The 19,999-nt window shown below is 38.5% G+C and overlaps 1 protein-coding gene across 6 annotated transcripts in view; it reads right to left on the reverse strand.

The window, feature by feature from the left end:
* Positions 1-671: 671 nt before the first annotated feature.
* GRIA3 (glutamate ionotropic receptor AMPA type subunit 3) overlaps positions 672-19,999 on the reverse strand; it is a 327,676-nt gene continuing 308,348 nt past the window's right edge. Inside the window, exons 14-17 of one of the 6 annotated variants that reach the window (XR_004988881.2) lie at positions 13,169-13,283; positions 10,354-10,601; positions 3,230-3,283; positions 672-2,832 (exon numbers count right to left, since the gene is read on the reverse strand). Coding sequence is in view for 4 of the 6 variants with exons in the window: in XM_045583555.1 (XP_045439511.1) it covers positions 10,356-10,601; positions 13,169-13,283 (361 nt within the window). In the remaining 2 variants the exon portion in view is untranslated. Of the gene's footprint in view, positions 2,833-3,229; positions 3,284-10,342; positions 10,602-13,168; positions 13,284-19,999 lie in introns of those variants that run through there. The other 5 variants (XM_045583555.1, XM_036443404.2, XM_036443405.2 and 2 more) reach the window with 5 other exon arrangements.

A 19,999-nucleotide genomic window follows, 5' to 3' on the forward strand; every position in this document is an offset into this window, starting at 1 on the left:
AGCCTTTGCTTCTTTTTCAGAAATAAATTAAAGTCGGTATATCCCTAAATTCATTATTATTCCATCACTCTAGATCAGAGACCCTGGCGGAGTAAAGGTTTTCCAATAGAACATTAAGTTATTGTCAGTAATTAAGACAGCAGTACAAAACTCAGCTAATTAACTAAGTACTAGGACATATGCTTTGTGATTATGTGGGAAAGGAATTAGAAGTGTTTTTGAGGTTTATCAGTTCTAAGTTTATGCACATCCATGGGAGATCGTATCTGGAAATGGGAGGATTGGACCAAAGTTAGAATCAAGACAAGTCTCTGAGGAGAGAGTCCCAAAGGGTGGAGGAGGCTGATAGTGGGAATGGAAGGCCCTGAAATCAAACTTTCTTCCTTTGCATATGAACCGAGGCCCTGCGTATTGCTGTTTGTAGACACCATCTCACTGTTAGTGATCCTGACAAACCTAATCTACAGTTTGGTGTACTGTTCCACTTAGGTGAAGGGGTCTGAGTCTGACTGCAGCTGCAGTTGGGGTGGGGAAAGGCATAATCCTTTGTGAAAATCATCAGTAAAGTGACTTACATTGGAAAGCTTCTGGTGGGAAGGAAATTAGTGAATACATAATTACTTCTTGGCACCTGCATCCAAATCAATTTTACACAAAGCACAGAAATAGAATTCTTTCTTTACAATTTTATTTACAAAATGTATTAAAACTTTGTACAATACCTCATGGCAATGAGGCTCCGTAATTTGTACCCATACATGCAATTTATGCTTTTACAGCCATTAGTTTGCTTGGCAATTTTTCTGTTCACTGAAGTACAGCTTTAACAACAAAAAGACTTGGGAAAAAATCCTCAAGTGACTACCGCCAAACTCCCATAGCTTGAAGTTAGTAGCAGAAATTTGAAGCAATCAATGTTTTTTAAACATGCAGATTTTAAAAAAATAACAAACCAATATACCCGCCTTTTCATTCTCAGTTAAGTTTCTCTCTGAAAAACTTATTTGAGTCAATAAACATACATTTCTTTTTATACAGTGCCTATGAAAACATTTGTCTGTAGGTAGGTTGGTTTGTTTTATGTTAACTTCATATTTGCACAGCATTAGTTTCCCGCACTGGAACATTATAGCATTCAGAAGTTGAAAATTACAGTTTCGTAAAAACAAAACAAAAACACAACAGCTTTCTTTTTTTTTGTTCAATACCATTTAAAATTTGACAGATAAGTTATTCACTTATGACACACTTTTTTTTGGAATGAAAGTTTATATTACACTTTTCTAGAAACATTTTGTTGGAACGAGATTTCTTCCTTTCTTTTCTGAAGACAAGAGCAAATTTTCAGCAAGTCAACTAAGCATCTAAAGGTCACACTTGGGAAATAAATTCGAGCTCTTAGTTTTTACAGTCTGGAAACTTCCCAATGCATGTCACTGATGAGAGCAAACTATTGAACTACAGAAAGCATACGTCGTTATATAGGAGGTAATTAGTGAGCGACTATTTCCTCTGACTGTTCTGATGATGCCAATGGCAGGTACACAATTAGTTACTTGATAGCCCGTGGAGCAGCAGCGCGATCTTCTTGAGAGTCAGTAGAGACACTGCTCCAAGCAAGGACCTGGAGTGATGCTGAGGCCCTCAGTTTAGCAGTAGGTTTGGGAATGCATTTTATTCTTTGCAAACTAGAAAAGGACACATGCAGTCTGACGGAGAGCCGTGGGCAGTAACAGGCAACAGCTGGTAAGACAGACCCAGCAAGAGTAAAGTCAGATTGAAATCTGTGGTCTGAACCCACTGGCTTGCTTTGCAACACAGTACTGTCTCCGTGATGTACACTTGAAAGGCATACTTAGCAGATAAAGCAGAGCTAAACACAGTGTTGTTTCTGAGAAAGATATTCTAGACATATTTGGGAGTATAGGCAGCATTTCCCTTACCTCAATGCTAGATACTGAGCTATATTGACTTAAAATGCACACTGAAGCAAGAAAAACAGATCTGTGAGCTGAAATTCCAGGCTTCTTGAAAAGCCCTAGGGATTCGTTTTAGGGAAGCACCGAGAGGTATGCCTGATCGTGCCCCATCCCTCACTACACACAAGTCAATTTTGAAAGCTCTGTTAATCCCTTCACTGAGTGGGAAGTTATCAAAGCATTTTAAGAATGCAGAGAAGTAACTGTTGAGTCCCTTTTTCCAAAGTATTTGAATTTTCTTAAATGTTGCATTTACAGTCTAAAGATATATACATTTCAGCAACGTTGAAAAGAAGTAGTGTGCACAGAACATCATCACCAACAGGAAATACCAAAAACATCTGGTCAGCAGATCCTAGAAGAAATGCCAGTTTGTCTTCCCACACACAGAGAGTTAAAGGATTTTTATCAGGAGAAATTATTTTAGCTAAGATGGGCCTATTTGCTGAACTGGAATTTAATTTTTTTTTGTGTGTGTATGTATTAAAGAACATGGTGTTTAAGTACTGTGTAGTGGTATCAAAGAATGGCTTTTGTTGAATTGACTTTTTTTAATAAGATTTTTTTTCACATACTGGAATCTTGCATGTCCATTTTTTGTTGGTTTTATTTTATTTCTTCTCAAGCAAAGCAAAAAGATTTCAATGATGGTTTGTATTGTTGCAAGTCTCAGAGTGTTCCATAAGGCACTGAAGGAAAAAAAAAATCAGTTTTTCCTATTGAAAGGTCATTGCACCATCAGCAATATTCATGTCATGCCCGGCACCAAGGAGAGTGAAATCTGGCTCAGGATCCTTGAAGCAGCCACATTTTCGGTGATTCCTCTCCTCACATGCCTCTAATAGGAAGGGATCTGCAAAGGCAAAGGGGAAATTTAAATTTGAATGGACTTTTTAAAAAAAATTGGAAATTGAGAAATTTATTATGGCTCAATCTATCTTGGACAAGAACCAAGGCTGTTTTCTCAAATTGGCATCTTTGGAGCTGCACTCAGTTTGGTTTTAGGTAACAGGTTTGTTTAAATTATTTTACTTTATACAAATGCTTTGCAACAAGTTAAATTAGGTTCTTTCTCTGCTATGTATTGTACTAAGGAATACATAGGCATTTCATGAAGTCTAACTCAAGCTGTTAATCACTTAGGATGTAGGTATCCTAAATGTCTTAGTAGCATTTAACTATAGATATTCAGGATAACTGAATTTAGGAGTGTATTCTGATTGCAGAAACTGTGACCAAGGACTGTTTACCTGGTACAGAGGGTAAATAGGGTTCTGTGGCTTGCTCCATTGAAATCCATTTGCCTGTGAGAAGAAAATTTGCTGCTCATTGCCAGAAAGGTGGCAGCTTATTTCTCTTAATACCTACAACCTTAGTTATTAAAGTCTGAGAATAGTACAGAGACTTTAAAAAGAAAGCACATTTCAGGTAAAGGCCAGAACAGTGAAACCCATGAAGGGGGTTGGCATTCATGGGGTCTTTGCCCTGATATTGTGGGCTTGATGGAGATGTTGATGCCACTCTACTCTTGGAGCATTAACTAATGCAGAGGATTCATTTGCCCCTGGCTCTGAAAACTCAAGGTCACTTTTTGTCTCTTCTTTAAGCTCATATCCCTCCTCTTTATCCATTCCCTGTACACTAATGGGATACTTCTCCTCCTGAGCTAACAATGAATTTTATCCCAAAGGAATGGCATGAAAATGTCTACCACTGGCCCTGGAATAAATGTATCTATAATATAAGAAGACTAACAAAGATGCACCCGGAGGCCAAAAACCAGAGGGCAGAATAACACTAATGAAAGTGTTAAAAAGAAACCTTTTCTTTGGAATGCACAGATTCCTGAATCATATCTGTCCAGAAATGTAGAGAAATTTCAAATCTATGGCAGAAAAATCAAAGTCCCCTCCTTGGTTCCCATTGACCATAGCTGCATAACTTTGGGAAAGCGACCTAATCTCTCAGTGCCTCTGTTTCCTGCTTTTAAATGGCAATAGATGACACATTATCTCTGAGGCAAAAGTCCTTTGAGGACAAAGAACATCACTACTCCAGCTATTCTAATTAACATAGGATCAAGTCTTTAAGCAGAAAAATTTCCCCAGCAAGGATGTCTATGAGTAGGCTGCAAAAAAAAAAAAAAAAAAAAAGATTGGTGACTTTGAAAATGGCTACATGAACCAAATTAATATTTTCTAGGACGAATATCTTAGAGAAAAAAATGGAAATCTTCCTTCACTTCAGCATCTTGAGGTCTTGAAAATGAGAAGGATTTCAAAAATATTTTTGAAGAAACCAAAGAAGCCAGAGTAGTTCTAAACAGCAATGAAAAAAATTGGAAAATATTTCTTAAAACAATTAGCAGAATGCAGTGAATCTGGAACACTTGGCAGTCAGTCACCTGCCAAGCTATGCTTGGGGGCCAAACTTCCAGTAGTAGGTCAGTAACCCAGAGAGGCAGCAAGTACCCTCTTGACTACTTGCCCCTTAGTGGGTGCTGGGTCTGGGGCTGAGGCACATATTTCCATATGGAGTTTAATAATCCTGACTCTACTCTCACCCACAGAGGACTTCCTCCTCTTTCAAGGATGCCTTTTTATTAACCAGATTTCACCTGGATCACATTTTTGCGGGTGATTTGCCCTTGAGAATTTTGTCCGGCAGAATTACAAGTGCCATAAACTCCCAAGGCTAGCTGTGATAATTAGTAATAAAAGTTACACCTCAGGTGCCTCTTCATTTCTGTGTCCCAGAGTAGACCTTGACAGATCTGGACCAATGCATTGAACTGGAAGTCTAATAAGTAGGCAACAAATTAGAAGTCTCTAGGGGATATTCAGGAACTTCTTGGGAAATAAAGGATGAATGAATGAAAATCTCACTCTTCACTTAACCAACATTTCCCTAACATTACATCACCAAACTGGCTGATGACAGCAGAGAGGTTTTTACTGCAGGCTCAACCTGCTTTGTGCCTCTTGACTGGCACATGTAAGTCTTTTTTTCCAGCATCCTCTGAAGCTTTTTTTTTTTTTTTTTTTTTTTTTTTTTTTCATCTGGAGACTTCACAGACTCAGATTTGTTTGTAGAGGAATTTGCCAGGTTTGCTTTTCATCTGAGGGATGGTTGCCAAGGTGTTAACTAACTGGATTATAACCACATTGACATCGATGCCAATTAAAATGTGAGTTTTGATATAAAATAGCCTAAATTTTTCTTCTCAAAATGGATCAACAAAGATGACTTAAAGGGCAGCCAGAGAACCAGAGTTGTGTTAAGTTCATTTTTGTGGCTCTTTTCCCACATTTGATGTTCCGATCTTCTACTTTAGAACAGCAACATTCTTCCCAAAGGTTTGCTGATCTCAGTTCCTTTCCTTTCCTTTCCTTTCCTTTCCTTTCCTTTCCTTTCCTTTCCTTTCCTTTCCTTTCCTTTCCTTTCCTTTCCTTTCCTTTCCTTTCCTTTCCTTTCCTTTCCTTTCCTTTCCTTTCCTTTCCTTTCCTTTCCTTTCCTTTCCTTTCCTTTCCTTTCCTTTCCTCCCCCTCTATCTTTCTCTCTCTCTTCCTTTCTCTTTCCATTCTTTCTCTGTTTTCCCTTTCTGTCTCTCTTTCCCTTCCTCCTTTCATCCTCTCTTCCCTTAAGTTATATAAGTTATATATTTTGAGATACTTTTCTCTAGCCTTGGAACAGTATCAACAACATGACCTGGGGGCTTGTGAGAAATGTAGACTCTTAGTCCCTATCCCAGACCTGCTGAATCAGGATTTGCACTTTGATAAGATCCCCAGGTGACTCACATGCACACTGACATTTGAGAAGCACTGCTCTGAGGCTTTAACAAGGGTCTGAGGCCATAGTAGTTGGGGAATAGGGACCTAGATTCTCAGATGGAATGGCTGATGATAAAGAGGGCTTGGAGGCTATGTGGCCCTGAGCCCTGATACCCTTGTTTCAAAAGATTCTTTCTGGGGAAAGTAGAAGTGAATATACAACCTCATGCAGGGTGCATAAGTGGGTAATATGGAGGGTTGGTGAAGTCAGCCCCTCAAAACTTTTTATAAACAAGTGGGGCATAAACGAGATCTGCTTTCTGTTTGATAGAATACCACTGGGATTTCAAGGTTCCTGGAAACTACCAGGCCATGGGGATTAAAGGTGGCATGGTTTAATAAAGAATATAGCCATAGGAGAAAGAAGGGCTGGATTCTAGTTTCAGAACTGTCACTATCTAGTTGTGTTGCCTTGAACAAGTAATGTGGTGTGGCTGGGTCTTAGTTGCTTAAAAGGAAAAATCTTTCTGACTTATTACATCAAAGGAGGCAATAAAGTTGAGAGCACTTGGAAAAATGTTATTTCTTTGGATGCCAGAATCTCAGAATTTGGGATAATTAAACTAGGCCAAAATCACCCATGTACCATTCTATGAAAAAGCAAATAATATGCACCAAATTGTAATGGAACTATATAACCTACTCAAAAGAAAATATTTTAAGCACATAACACATTAAATGCTTGCATGCAAACAGTGCTAATTACAGACAAATGCATGCATTGTACATTCAACAATGCAAAGGGAACACTTTGTTAATGGGTTAGTTTGTTGTACTTAATATATTGTAGCAAAAGTTTACAGTGTGCAGCAGAAAAGAACAATCAGCAACTTCATCAAACAAGATAATGTTTTCCATGGTGAAGACAGATAATTTGTTTGGATGAAATGTTATTTAAAAATCAGCTGGAGAGAGGATCCAAGATGGCTGCACAGGTAAACACCTAACCACAGCTGCACACAATAATTTCAATAAAATACAACTAAAATATAAAATGGACATTGCCCAGAGCTACAGGAAAGTCGACTGACTGGAAATTCTACAACAAGAAGGAAAGAGAAAACCAGAAGGAAAATCAGAGGAGCTGTAAAAGCCTAAGGTACAGAGACACGTTGCGCATGTGGAGAGGACAGAGCCTGAGAGGAGGAGGAAGCTGAGTGCCTGGCTGGCATTCTTTAGCGGGAAGGAGATAAAAGCTGCGGATTGTGCTGAACCCCAGACCTGACAGCACTGAACCCCAGTTCTAGGCCAGACCCTGGGGACCCAGGCTCAAACAGAGGAAGCCTGGGCTGTGAGGCGGAATCCCAGGGGAGCGGTGAAAGGCAGAGCTTCTGGAGGCGTGCACATTGTGTGCAGAGGACGGACTGTTGACTCTGCTGCCAAAATTGCCCTAGCAGGAAGGAGACAAAAGCTCCGGATTGTGCTGAGCCCCAGTTCTGACTGCTCAGAACCTCAGTTCTAGGCCAGACCCTGGGGACCCAGACTCATACAGAGGGAGACTGGGCTGTAAGGCTGAAACCCGGGGGAGTGGCAAAAGGCAGAGCCCCCAGAGGCACACACATTGCGCGCAGAGAAGGGACGGTTGGCTGTGCCGTGGGATTGCCCTGGCGGGAAGGAGACAAAAGCTCCAGACTGCTCTGAACCCCACTTCCAACTGAACTGAACTCCAGTTCCGGGCTCATTGGGGGAGAGACTAGACTGTTTGGTAGCAGGTGAAACTCGAGGGCACCTCACTCTCAGAGGTGCTTGCAGCGAGTACCGAAGGACCCTGAGAAACACTGAGACTCAGGAGCCGCATAGGGCGTGGCTGACGTGGCTGACTGAAGCCAAGGCTGTAGGCTTCACCCTGAAACTCTGCCCCATCCAAGCAGAATAAAGAGACTTTTAAGGCTACCAACTCAGGGAAGCTGTGAAAATGCCGAGACAAGGAAATAGATCACAAACGAAAGAAATGGAGGACAAAAAGCGACTGGATATAGAGTTCAAAACCACACTTATAAGGTTTTCCAAGAATTTTCTAGAAAAGATCGATAAGACCTATGAGGATATGAAAAGGGATCAACTAGAAATAATAAGGGATCAACAAGAAATAATAAGGGATCAACAAGAAATAAAGAATACATCGTCTGAAATAAAAAAATATTATACAGAGTCCCAAAAACAGAATGGAAGATCGCAAGAATCAAGTCAAAGATTTGGAACATAAAGAACCAGAAGACACTCCTCCGCAGAAGCAAGAATACAAGAGAATCCAGGAAGTTGAAGATAATGTAAGAAACCTTTGGGACAACTTCAAGTGAACCAACATCAGAATTATGGGGGTCCCAGAAGATGAGAGAGAGCAAGATATTGAAAACATACTGAAAGAAATAGTGACAGAAAACTTCCCCCACTTGGTGAAAGAATTAGACTTACAAGTCTAGGAAGCACACAGAACTCCAAACAAAAGGAATCCAAAGAAGACCACACCAAGACAAATCATAATTAAAATTCTAAGAGCAAAAGACAAAGAGAGAATATTAAAAGCAGCAAGAGCAAAGCAGGTAGTTACCTATAAAGGAGCACCTATACGATTGTCAGCTGATTTCTCAACAGAAACCATGCAGGCCAGATGGGAATGGCAAGAAATATTCAAGGTGATGAATAGCAAGAACCTACAGCCAAAAATAATCTACCCAGCAAAGCTATCACTCAGAATCGAAGGCCAGATAAAGAGCTTCACAAAAAAAAAAAAAAAAAAAAAAAAAAAAAAAAAAAAAAAAAAAAAGCTAAAGGAGTTCATCACTGCCAAACCAGAATTATATGAATTGCTGAAGGGGGTTCTTTCGGAAGAGAAAGTAAATAAAGATAAAAACTATGAACAACAGCCGAAACTGGTTTGGCTCAGTGGTAGAGCGTCGGTCTGTGGACTGAAATGTCCCAGGTTCAATTCCGGTCAAGGGCATGTACATTGGTTGTGGGCACATCCCCAGTGGGGGGTGTGCAAGAGGCAGCTGGTCGATGTTTCTCTCTCATCGACGTTTCTAGCTCTCTATCTCTCTCCCTTTCTCTCTGTAAGAAATCAATAAAATATATTTAAAAAAAAACTATGAACAACAAATATCAATACGTAACTATCAACAAGTGAATTTAAAAGCCAAGGAAATTAAAAAAAATCTGATGAACAATATTAACTGTTGAATATAATAGAATCAGAGGTATGGAAGGGGAGTGAATTGACGATTCTTGGGGAAAAGGGGAGAGGGGGGTGTGGGAAGAGACTGAATATAAACTGTGCACCTATGGATGAGGACAATGAGGGGTGGGGAAAGGGCAGAGGGTGGGGTGGGAACCTGGTGGAGGGGAGCAATGGAGGGGGAAAAAAGAGGAACATTTGTAATAATATGAACAATAAAGATTTATTAAAAAAATCAGCTGAATTTAGATTCACAATGTGAAATATAAGATCAAAACACAAATAAACAAATTAGTAGAAATTCAAGCACATTGATATTGACTCATGAGGTAAAAAATCTCCCACGTAAAATAAGGGTTATGAAGTTGCTAAAAGTTCTGTTCCACTTCAGATAGGTGTGTTAGTGATAGATGCACTTGAAGATAACAAGACTATATTATTTTAAACACTTCCAGAATAAAGCATTATTCTGATTCAAGCTTGCCTTTGAACACATCTGAGTTATTAGTGATGGTGGTGGTGGGGTTAGCTATAGCTGCCAGAGTCCAGGTGGCATCAGTCAGGTTCATCTAAGTATGAATTTTGGGCAGCCAGCAGCCAGAATCCTAGATTGTTCTTTGGGAAATACTTACCTGAATATTAGTTTCAAAAAAGGGACAACAAAAGAACTCAAAGATTAAAAAAATTTTCTCAAGCTTATCCTTAAGAGAACACTGTTCCTCCATGGAAGCATTGCATTTCTCATTGTGGCAGTGCCCCATTTTACTCCCTTTTTTAACATCAGTTCTGGAGCAGCTGCTTTCTCTAGGGCTGCACTGTCCAATATAGTAGTCGCTAGCCACATATGACTATTGAGTATGTACTTGATAATGTGGCTAGTACTAGTTGAGATGTGCCATGAGTATAAAATATAACCCAGATTTTAAAACTTAGTATGCAAAAAAAAAAAAATGTAAAAAATCTCCTTTATTTTTATAATGACATGTTGAAAATATACCTTGGATTAAATAAAATATATCATTAAATTAATATCACTTGTGTTACTTTTCAAAATGTGGCTACTAGAGCACTTGAAATTATACACGTGGTTCACATATGTAGCTGGCAAATATTTCTATTGAACTGTGCTGCTGTAGAGAATTTTTTGCCTTTTGGGTCACAGACCACAGTTTAATTACAACTATGCTATTAGTAAAGCACTACAGTCTGACAAGAAAGCACAACCATTGTTTTCAAAGAATCAAGTGGTTGAAAAGGATAGACAATGCTTGAAACAAGAAAAAAAAACCACCTAAGAAACAAAAAATAAAAAGAGATTAACATATAGCAATGTAAGGCCGATTAGTTTACTAGACCTTAACCGTACCCCTAGATCTTAACACTCTCTGTTCCATACACGTTGTAGCCTTCTCTGTATGTAGCATAATTTTGAGTGTTGGTGGCAGGAGCAGGCTTAAAGTTTTGGGTGTTCTTTGTAAGTTTCATGCGTTTGGACTCTGCCCGTGATTTGTAACAGAATTCTATCAAAGCCACCATCATGGCCAGCCCCAGACCTCCGACAAGTATATAGAAAACGCCTGCCACATTGCTCAGGCTCAGAGCGCTGGTCTTGTCCTAAGAGAAATGAACAATGTTGTTAGTTCGTGGGAAAAGCAAAGGCAATTGGACATTATAATACATTACAACGATATAGGATATTTTTAAGTTGTAAAATAACTAAACATTGATGGACGTGTTATATGACTCAACTCTGGCAACTGACTGATGTTTCACAATGGCCAGCAAGATGATAGATTGTGTTTCTGTTAACAGTTGTGATCCTCACCTGTATATTCTTTTATGTTGACTCCTTAAATCCTCTAGTACTTCAAAACAGTGTCAACAACTAATAAAATAGCCCTTGGTCATGGGAGCAAAACTGTAAACATAACCACAATTCATTCCTCTTCCAGTCTCAATAAATACCATTTGCCAGAGTTGAGCTGTGACATAATCTCTATAAATGTAACACTCTTCTCATTTGGGAACTTGAAGCACTCTTTCCCCTCTCTGCCCCGCAACACCCCTTTCTCCCTTGTTCTCCCTGTGACAAACTTGTCAACAACTGGTCTTTAAGATACCAGGTGAGACAATTAGATGTTCCTGATATTCTTATCTGGGGAGTTACTTCACAAGGGTTTGTTTAAAAAGGGTTAACACTCCCCTTTACCCTAGTGGTTAAGAAATTGCTCCCTTTGGGGACTGGTTGCTAAGTGTTCATTTTAGGGCAGCAAGTCTTTGTGCTGCTGGAACAAGGGTGCAGCACAAAGAATTGGCTCTACTCCATCTTCCTGAGAGTCAGGAGGACTCATTGGGTCCTGAATTGGCTCTATACAAATCAGAAAGCTTTCCTAGGAGGCTGAGGATTTTTTAAAAATCCAGCTCATTTTTAGCTTTTACTCCAGGGAAGTAGCAAATAATTGAAAAAAAAAAAAAAAAAAAAGACTACGCTTATCTGCTTTCTATTCAAAAATAGGAGAAAATTTAAGGAAGCCGGTCAGTGGCTTTCAGGTCAAACTGCAAATCTGACTAAGCTATCTGCCTGAATGAAAAAGCAAAAACTGAACTGCTGAACCATGGAAAAAAAAATGTTGGTGTCTTGAGCCCTACCTTGAGGTAGGACACACCAAGGGCCAGGAGCCTTTCTTTGAAACAAACAAACAAACAAAAAAATAGCATTTTGTAGTCTTTTTAGAGTGAATGTAACCATTTTGCTGCTGAATGCAATTGAATGGAATATCCAAATTGTTAAATCAGTGAATTGAGAATCTTATTCAAATGATAACATAGTGAGCAGATAATGGTCATTGCTGACACTCAGTGCTCTGTGGCTCAGCTAATCCTGGTACCATTTAAAGAATTAAATGTAAAGACAATATGGCATTGTCCTGATTCAATTTTCATAGGAGCCAATCCCGTACTTGTTTACTAAAATGGCCAATTAGAATTGGATCACATGTTCAGGAAGGGGTAAGTATATGCTTCATGTCTAAACAACTTTGCAAATAGTCATTCTTCTAGGATGACTGACAGCTAGACAAGTGATAACAATTTGTCACTTATGGAACAATGGATCATTTCTTTAAGGAAGCTGGTGAGGCTGTCTTCAAATATATTCCACAGTCCATTAGGAAACGGACCAATTTCTGATAACCCTTTCTCTGCCATGAGACTTTTATATGTATGTGGTATTTTATGGGGGAAAAGTGTCCTTTGACATACCCCATGTAAGTTGTAGCAACAAGAACAGTTTCAAGTTCCATGTATTTAAGTTTCACAGAATTCCCTGTTGTGGGATGTAAAAAACCAGTAGCAAAATGGTTCACTGCACAGGGAAAATGAGTGGCATTTCATGAAATGAATTAACTGATACCATAATATTAGTTCAAACAAAAGGGAAGGCAAAAAAACTTCCTTAGGGGAACAAAGGGGGGCAGGAAGGAGGCAGGGAAGAGTGTTTCATGCTTATCAATGTGATGTTATCCTGACAATGTAAACCCTTAAGGATCATGTGACTTAATTTAATAAAGTATTATGTACAGAGATTTAAATGACACCTTTGGAAGAGAGAAGTGTGACAGACTTAATGAGATTTGAGATCCAAATAGATGCTGAACTCAGTAAGACAGCAGCTGGGAGGAAGCTAATCATTCTGCTTACAGAGACCAGTCTTAGTTATTTATTTCTTTGACTGTTTTTATTGTAGATGGGATTGACATAATATATTAAGAACCAAAGGTATTTACGACTATGAAGTCTCTGACTGTAACAGGTTAAGACAAAGTACTGTCACAATTGAATTTTTTGTTGTTGTTGTTGTTATATTTTCTCTTTGAACTTTGAAAATGTGAAATACAGTAAAACCCCCTTATAACACAGTTCCTTCTTTTATCGCTTTGGAAATGCAGTGGGCCAGATTGAATCCCCTAATCATAATAATAACTCTCTAGAGTTAATGATTGATGTCACATGGCAGGCTTCTGAGGCTGGTGTTTGCCTTATTCCTTTAACACTGGTGTTATAAAGGGGTCCCACTGTATCAGGGAGTGTGTGCTGGGAAGGAAAGCCTTTTTAGGGTAGAAAATAAACAGTGGTTCAAAATGTGATTGCTAATCAGTACAAAAAGACCTTCAGCGACTGACCTTACTCCCGGAGTCCTTGGCTCCACATTCCCCCTTATCGTACCACCATTTGTTTTTCAGCTTGTCTAAGATGCCTTGTTCACTGAGTTTCAATACTGCAAGGTTTACAGGCGTTCTTCACGTGGGAAATAACATAAATAACATTATATTATGTTATTTTATGTTATTCAAGCTTCAAACTACTTTAAAACTATAGAAAGCGATAAAGCAGGGGGCCCTGGCCACAGAGTAATTTTAGACACTGCAGGCAACCTGAGTATTACCTTATAAAAAGTTAACACTACAGCAACGCTATATTTACCAGGGCCTGCCCATATCGCTTTGAGTAATCGGCACACACTGTTAAATAATGAGGATAGAAAAAAAGGCACTCCTCAAATAGGCTGTGTGTGGTGAGGAGGGTCTCCCCTCAAGTGACAATCGTCGGCAGCAGCTTGCAGTAGTTTTGTGACGGAGATGTATTAGGTTTGATCTAACTGGGTGTCTTGTTTTACTTCCAGACAGAAAGCAAATTCTATGGAAGAATGGGGAAGGGGACTGAGCCAGAATGGGCAGCATTTCCATATGTGAAACGAGACAAAAGAGTGAATCCGAACAGAAAAGAGAATAGATTCTTTGTGAATAACAGGCCTTCTGATAGATTGTCCTTTATTACACAAATATGTTGCCCAGCCGAAAATTATCTTAGAAAGAACTGTATTCCATACATGTATTCACTCTACAAACTCAATTCTTATATACATCCTGATCTTAGTATTAAAAGTATACAGTAAGGTAGATCCCTGAGTTTTGAATAAGAGGAATACTTTCAAAAGTGGGAGAACTGGCTTATGGGTTGTTTTTGAGTTACTGACTAGCTGTCTCTCTGTGATGCTCACTCAGGCTACCAGAGAGTGAGCCAGATTGTTTTAAACTAGATTATTAATATAGCATGACCTAAAATGCAAACTGACTGCCACTGTGGGTAGCACTGTAGAGGAACAGCTTAGGCAAGCTGTTCTGGGAAGATAAGACTTCCTTAACTGAGAGGCTAATATATCACCAGGAGGCTGGGCCACTGCTACCTAGTCCTCCACATGTTAAAGCATAAGGACTACAGTTGGAGCCACTGGGCAAAATATAGGAAACCCTAATGGTCCCATGATAAAGATGTTCTCTCAGAAATTTCTTCAGCTATAAAATGGAAATAATGACCTTTACCCTGGTGTCTTTCTAGAGCTAATGAATTTCAAATACAGTATCTCTAATAACTTTGGATAATACATTACATATAGAACACGGCATAATTTTATTACAAGGCAATAAACTAGTGGGTGTTCAGACTCATGTGAACAATATTGCCAATACCAGTGCATTTTAGTTTGAATGTCATGGATTTACAAGGAGGAAAGCAGACACATTTATACACACTTATGCAACTATGAACATGTTATAAATTTTCTTAGCTTATTTTGGATAAGTTGGACTTCCTATAGTCACAGAGATCTGGTGTCTATCAGACCAAGTCCTCAAAGCTTATTTCCTTTCTTCCCCACTTTGCTGTTGAGAGCAGAGGGACCTTCTCAACCCGAGATATTCTGAGAAATGTATCAACATTTAAAATAATACATAATTTCAGAGTATTTGAGATTTGAAAAACTAAAAATTTTTAGTGTCAGGGAGGTGACACTTTCTCAGTTAGTGCAGGGGTTGGAAGCCAAAATATCTGCATTTAGTATTTCACCAGGAAATTGGGGTCCTTTTATACAAGTTCCTTCAATCAATGCTTACAGTCTTAGGCTCTTCAAATGCCAACCAGAGATGCTTAGAATGCAAAGAAATAAAATATACTCAAAACTTTGAGCCTATTTTTTTTTCTTTTTCTTTCTTTCTTTCTTTTTATTCCCCCATGTATGTAGTCCTATGAGCCTCTTTAAGATATCATTGGCAGTAAAAGTTAAGTCTTAGATTATTAAAGGACAGACAGACCATCTCTGGCTCTGCCATAAGTGTTGAAACTGCCTTCTCCCCCAAACCCCACTGTGTGACTCTCATCTCTCTTTTCCCCTATTACTTTTTGTTTTATCACTACCACCTCTCCCCAGTGCTTTATGCCTTAAGATAGGTGCTGGCACCTAGGTTTAGGATTCTAGCAGTTAGCTCAGATAGCAGGGGAAATGCATATGGGTGACTGATTCCATCAGGACCAAAAAGTATAAAGCATTTCCTTCTTCCTTTCTGTATTACCTCTTTTCTTATTACAAAGGGCCCAGATTACTCAGACTGCTTCTCTAAGCCCTTACCAGTCCCTGTCCTCCCTCCAGGTACTATGTTCTTCAAATTACTTCATTCAATTTCTTCAGTACAGCTACTTTCACTAGGTCTCAGGAATAGAGAAGTCTCATCTCTATTTAGGCTCACTCACACTAAGGTCCAAATAGACATCTCTCCCTAAAGATTCTGAGTTTAAAAAAAGTTTGTCAGCCTTCAATGAAATAGGCTGATAAAAGTGAGACATATTAAAGTAGTGGTTCTCAAAGTGTGCTACAAGAACCCCTGGAGGATCTTGAAAACTTTTCACCAAAGGGTCAGTAAGGTCAAAACTATTTTTACAATACTAAGGTACCCTTGCCCTTCTCACTCTTATTCTCTAATGATGTACAGTGGAGTTTTCTGGAGGCTACATGACATGTGCTATCACAACAGATTGAATAAAGCAGCATAAATAAGAATCCTATTCTCTTATATTTAGTCAGACATTAATGAGAGTTGCAAGAATATAGGACAATATCACTTCTTGATAATTTATTGTTGTTTTGGAAAAATATAGTTATTTTTCATAAAAGTACATTATGTTACCATAGATTTATTTTTAAACTGAATAAATGAATATATTCATTTAAAATTATTTAATTTTAATTTTCAATATGCTAAATATTAATAGATATAACACACATAAACAAAATTTTAGGGAGTTCTTTATAATTTTTAAGTGTGTAATGGGATCCTGGGACAAAATCTTTTGAGAAGCACTGGTTTTGGAGGAAGGAAGGCTTTTCCTGTGCCATGCCTATTCTGGGCTGCTACCATGTACTCTTGCCCAAACCTGGGCTTAGTATGTAGGCAGTTTAGCATCCTATTTCTGATAAATGGCCTATCTCTGCCTTAGACCATCCAGTGGTTTCCACAGAATGGCTGGTAATTCCTCCCCATTCCCATGTAATCCACAGTTACAGTGGAGGTTACCTTAGAGCAGTGGTTCTCAACCTTTCTAATGCCACGACCCTTTAATACAGTTCCTCATGCTGTGGTGACCCCAACCATAAAATTATTTTCATTACTACTTCATAACTGTAATTTTGATATGTTATTAATCATAATGTAAATATCCGTGTTTTCCGATGGTCTTGAAACTGCTAGCAAGGTCGCCTAAGACCATCGGAAAACACAGATATTTACATTATGATTCATAACAGTAGCAAAATTACAGTTATGAAGTAGCAACAAAAACAATTTTATGTTTGGGGGTCACCACATGAGGAACTGTATTAAAGGGTCGCGGCATTAGAAAGGTTGAGAACCACTGCCTTAGAGCAATGGTTCTCCATTGGGGGTCATTTTGTCCTCCAGGGGTTATCTGGCAATGTCTAGAGTCATTTTTCATTGTCACAACTGGGTGGGGGAATACTCTGGGCACTTAGAGGGTAGAGTCCAGAAATGATGCTAAACACTCTACTATGTACTGGACATCCCCTCCCAACAGAGCTCCAAATGTCAATTGTGCTGAAGTTGAACCCTGCCTTACAGCATCCAGACCTCATTGGATGCTCCAGGACTTTAGATAAATCTGACAAATGATATACTCCAGGAGTTTAGTCTTTGATTGAAAAAAAATCACAGGGATTATGAAATCTGGCAGGGAGCCAATGTGCATTTGGGAACTTCTAAATAAAAATGAAGAAGAAAAACAAACATTTCAAGCTGCAGCACAGCCAAGAAGCATAAAGCTGTAATCAGAAATCACAGATAATACCACTTAACAAGGTTAGGATAGCTGCCAAGAAGAGAAAGTACTGTAAAGGCCAAATCTCCTAGAACAGTATGTCTCTGTGGGGTGGAATATATTCCCAAGGTGGCAGAGTAAAACTGCTGTAATTTTCTCTTACTGCACCCAATTCAAATCAACCAAATCTATTGAAACCCTTCCCCCAGCACACACACATGCACACGATTTGGTATTATAAAGGACGTGGAATTAGGTGGGCATTTGGTCATTTTAAATGTTACTTTCTTCATGAAGCCATTTTAACTGTCCGCTCCAATATTTTCTCTTCCCTCCTTCATCTCCTACCTTGCTTGTTATTTATGCCTATGGCTTGTAACTCCCACTATACTTTTTACTTCTCAAGAGCGGGGACCATGGCTTATGTATTTTTATCCCCTCTTAGAATAACAGTTCTCTCCATAAATATTTATTGAATAGATAACTCTCTTTTAGCATTTTGTTTTTCAGCCTAGTCCTTCACATAATTATTATAATAACTATTATCCTTGGTTAAGCTTAATGATCACTCTAAGAAGGTAAATTTATGGCCTCTACAAGTAAAGGGATTGAAGTATACTAGTAGAATGGGTTAAACAATCTGCTCAAGCCTGCACAGCAATTATGGGCAGGCCAGAAGGCAAATTAATGTACTGTCAGCTCTGTACATGCATTCTACAATGGAACACACATAATGGTAGCAATCCTCCTTATTTTTGTTTTTTGGGCTTGGATGTTCACTATGAATTTTTTCTTTAGGGACCACCGTACTCCAAATAACTATCAACATAGCAAGGGCATATCTTACAGCTGGGGCCTGGCACTGTGGTATAGCAATATGTCTCCAGGGTAATATTTCAGAGCAATTACTGTAGGCCCTTAACTGGTACCTAAGAGAATTACAAGTCAGAAATATTTATTATACTCACCTCAATAGAGAACAGAAAGAATTACACAAAGTAGGTCAGATTCCTATTATGGAAATTAGTTAGGCATTCTTTCCTCTGAAGGGCTTGCTATGAACTTTTTCTAAGGAGAGCCCCTCCTAAGACAAGGGCATGGGTGGCAGACTTAGGGAGAGAACAGGAGAGCTTTGTGATGTGATTTTAGGGGGTCTTGGAATGCCTCCCCATCCAGAAATATTTTCACCTGAAATTCTCCCATTAGAATTGCACACCTTTAAGTCAGAGCAACATTTCTTGTTAAAACACACAGCTTCCTGATAAATGGGAAATGAAACAAAGTACTCTTCACAAACTCCAAATCTTTGTTCCATATTGTTTAAAAATATTTTGGGAAGAGTGTAAAGTTCTAAAAATAAAATGACTTACTGCACTTAAGTCATAAAAATGTATGTGATTGTTGATTATATGGAGAGGGTAAGAGTAAATCTAAATTAGAGAGTCATTTACAATTATGGGAAGGTAGTGCTGACCTGTGGTAGGATGATTATTCCTTAGTGTGGGGAACATGGAATAATGTCAATTTTAAAAAATAGGGGTAATAATATAATTCATAATGCCTTGAAAATGAGTTCTATTTTTAAAGAAAACAATTGGCTGATAAAATTTCTGCTTATCCAATCCACACCTGGCAATAACTCAGCTACAAAGGACTGTATTCACTAAACCAAGGCATCAACCCCAGGTGGCGGTTGTTTAGGTTCCCAGGACACTTCTGGGTTGTACCAACCAGCCATTTTAAAGTTCAATGTTATCTAAATGATGGCCAACTTTACAAATGATGATAAGGCCATTTTTTCTCTGTGAAAGTAGAAACTGTTTATTCTTTAAAAGTATTTTATATATATATATATATATATATATATATATATATATATATATGTATTTCAAAAGCACTGTCCATTTTTTTTCAATTTTAATTTTAAGGTAGACTTGAAATAGGTAGTTGGAACCATGTTGGATTCTTTCTTATGAACTATGAAATGTGGTGAGAGTGGTGTGACAGTGCTGAGTTCCCAGATAGTGGTAAAGAAGAAAAAAATAGCATTGTGAATTAACAACCAAATTGATTTTTCTAAATGGTGATCCTGGAAGGGCTGAGATAAGAATTTGTACTATAAATATGGCTCTAGGCCTGAAAAATATAGGAACCCAGGGTGTAATATGATTAATTCACCCAAGAGACTATGGGATATATTCTGCTCTGAATGACTTCACTTCTGAGTAAGGACACCTAAAGAGCAAATGTCTGTTTAATGAATATTGCCAGAAGATCTTCAATAAAATCCTTAGGAAGGATACATATATGTGTAAATATGTAGATTATGGGGAAAGACAAGGAGGTCAGAGAGAAGTAAAAGAAATATATGTGCAAGGATGGTATATTTGCATAGTTAATTAGAAACCTGCTCTAAGAACACAATATCTGGATAATGAATATAGAAACTTATCACAACCTAAGCTGGAAGCCCTGCCCCTAACCCTATGCCTCATCTAAACCTCATCCTTGATTACTAACATTTGCTTCTTGGTACGTATAGTAGTGATTTATTTTTGAACAATTTATGAGAATATCTTTGGCCTAGCGGAGGGAGGACAGCTCCCCCCCACCCCCCCACCCCCGCCTCTCTCTCTCTCTCAACTGAAGACATTTCAGGTTTTAATGGTGACAAGTCACTTTTCCTAATAGCTCACTTGCTTTTCTAGCCTTTTCTGGAGAACTCCTAGAATCACTCAGAAAATCGTAGGCATGTTTAGTAAGACCTCACTTAAAATGTTATTGATAGGTTCTATGACTTCAAGTGAACTGATATATGACAAAATCAATATTACCAAAGGCTAATTGAT

The sequence above is a fragment of the Pipistrellus kuhlii genome, unplaced genomic scaffold (genome assembly GCF_014108245.1).
Source record: "Pipistrellus kuhlii isolate mPipKuh1 unplaced genomic scaffold, mPipKuh1.p scaffold_m20_p_19, whole genome shotgun sequence".
NCBI lineage: Eukaryota > Metazoa > Chordata > Mammalia > Chiroptera > Vespertilionidae > Pipistrellus > Pipistrellus kuhlii.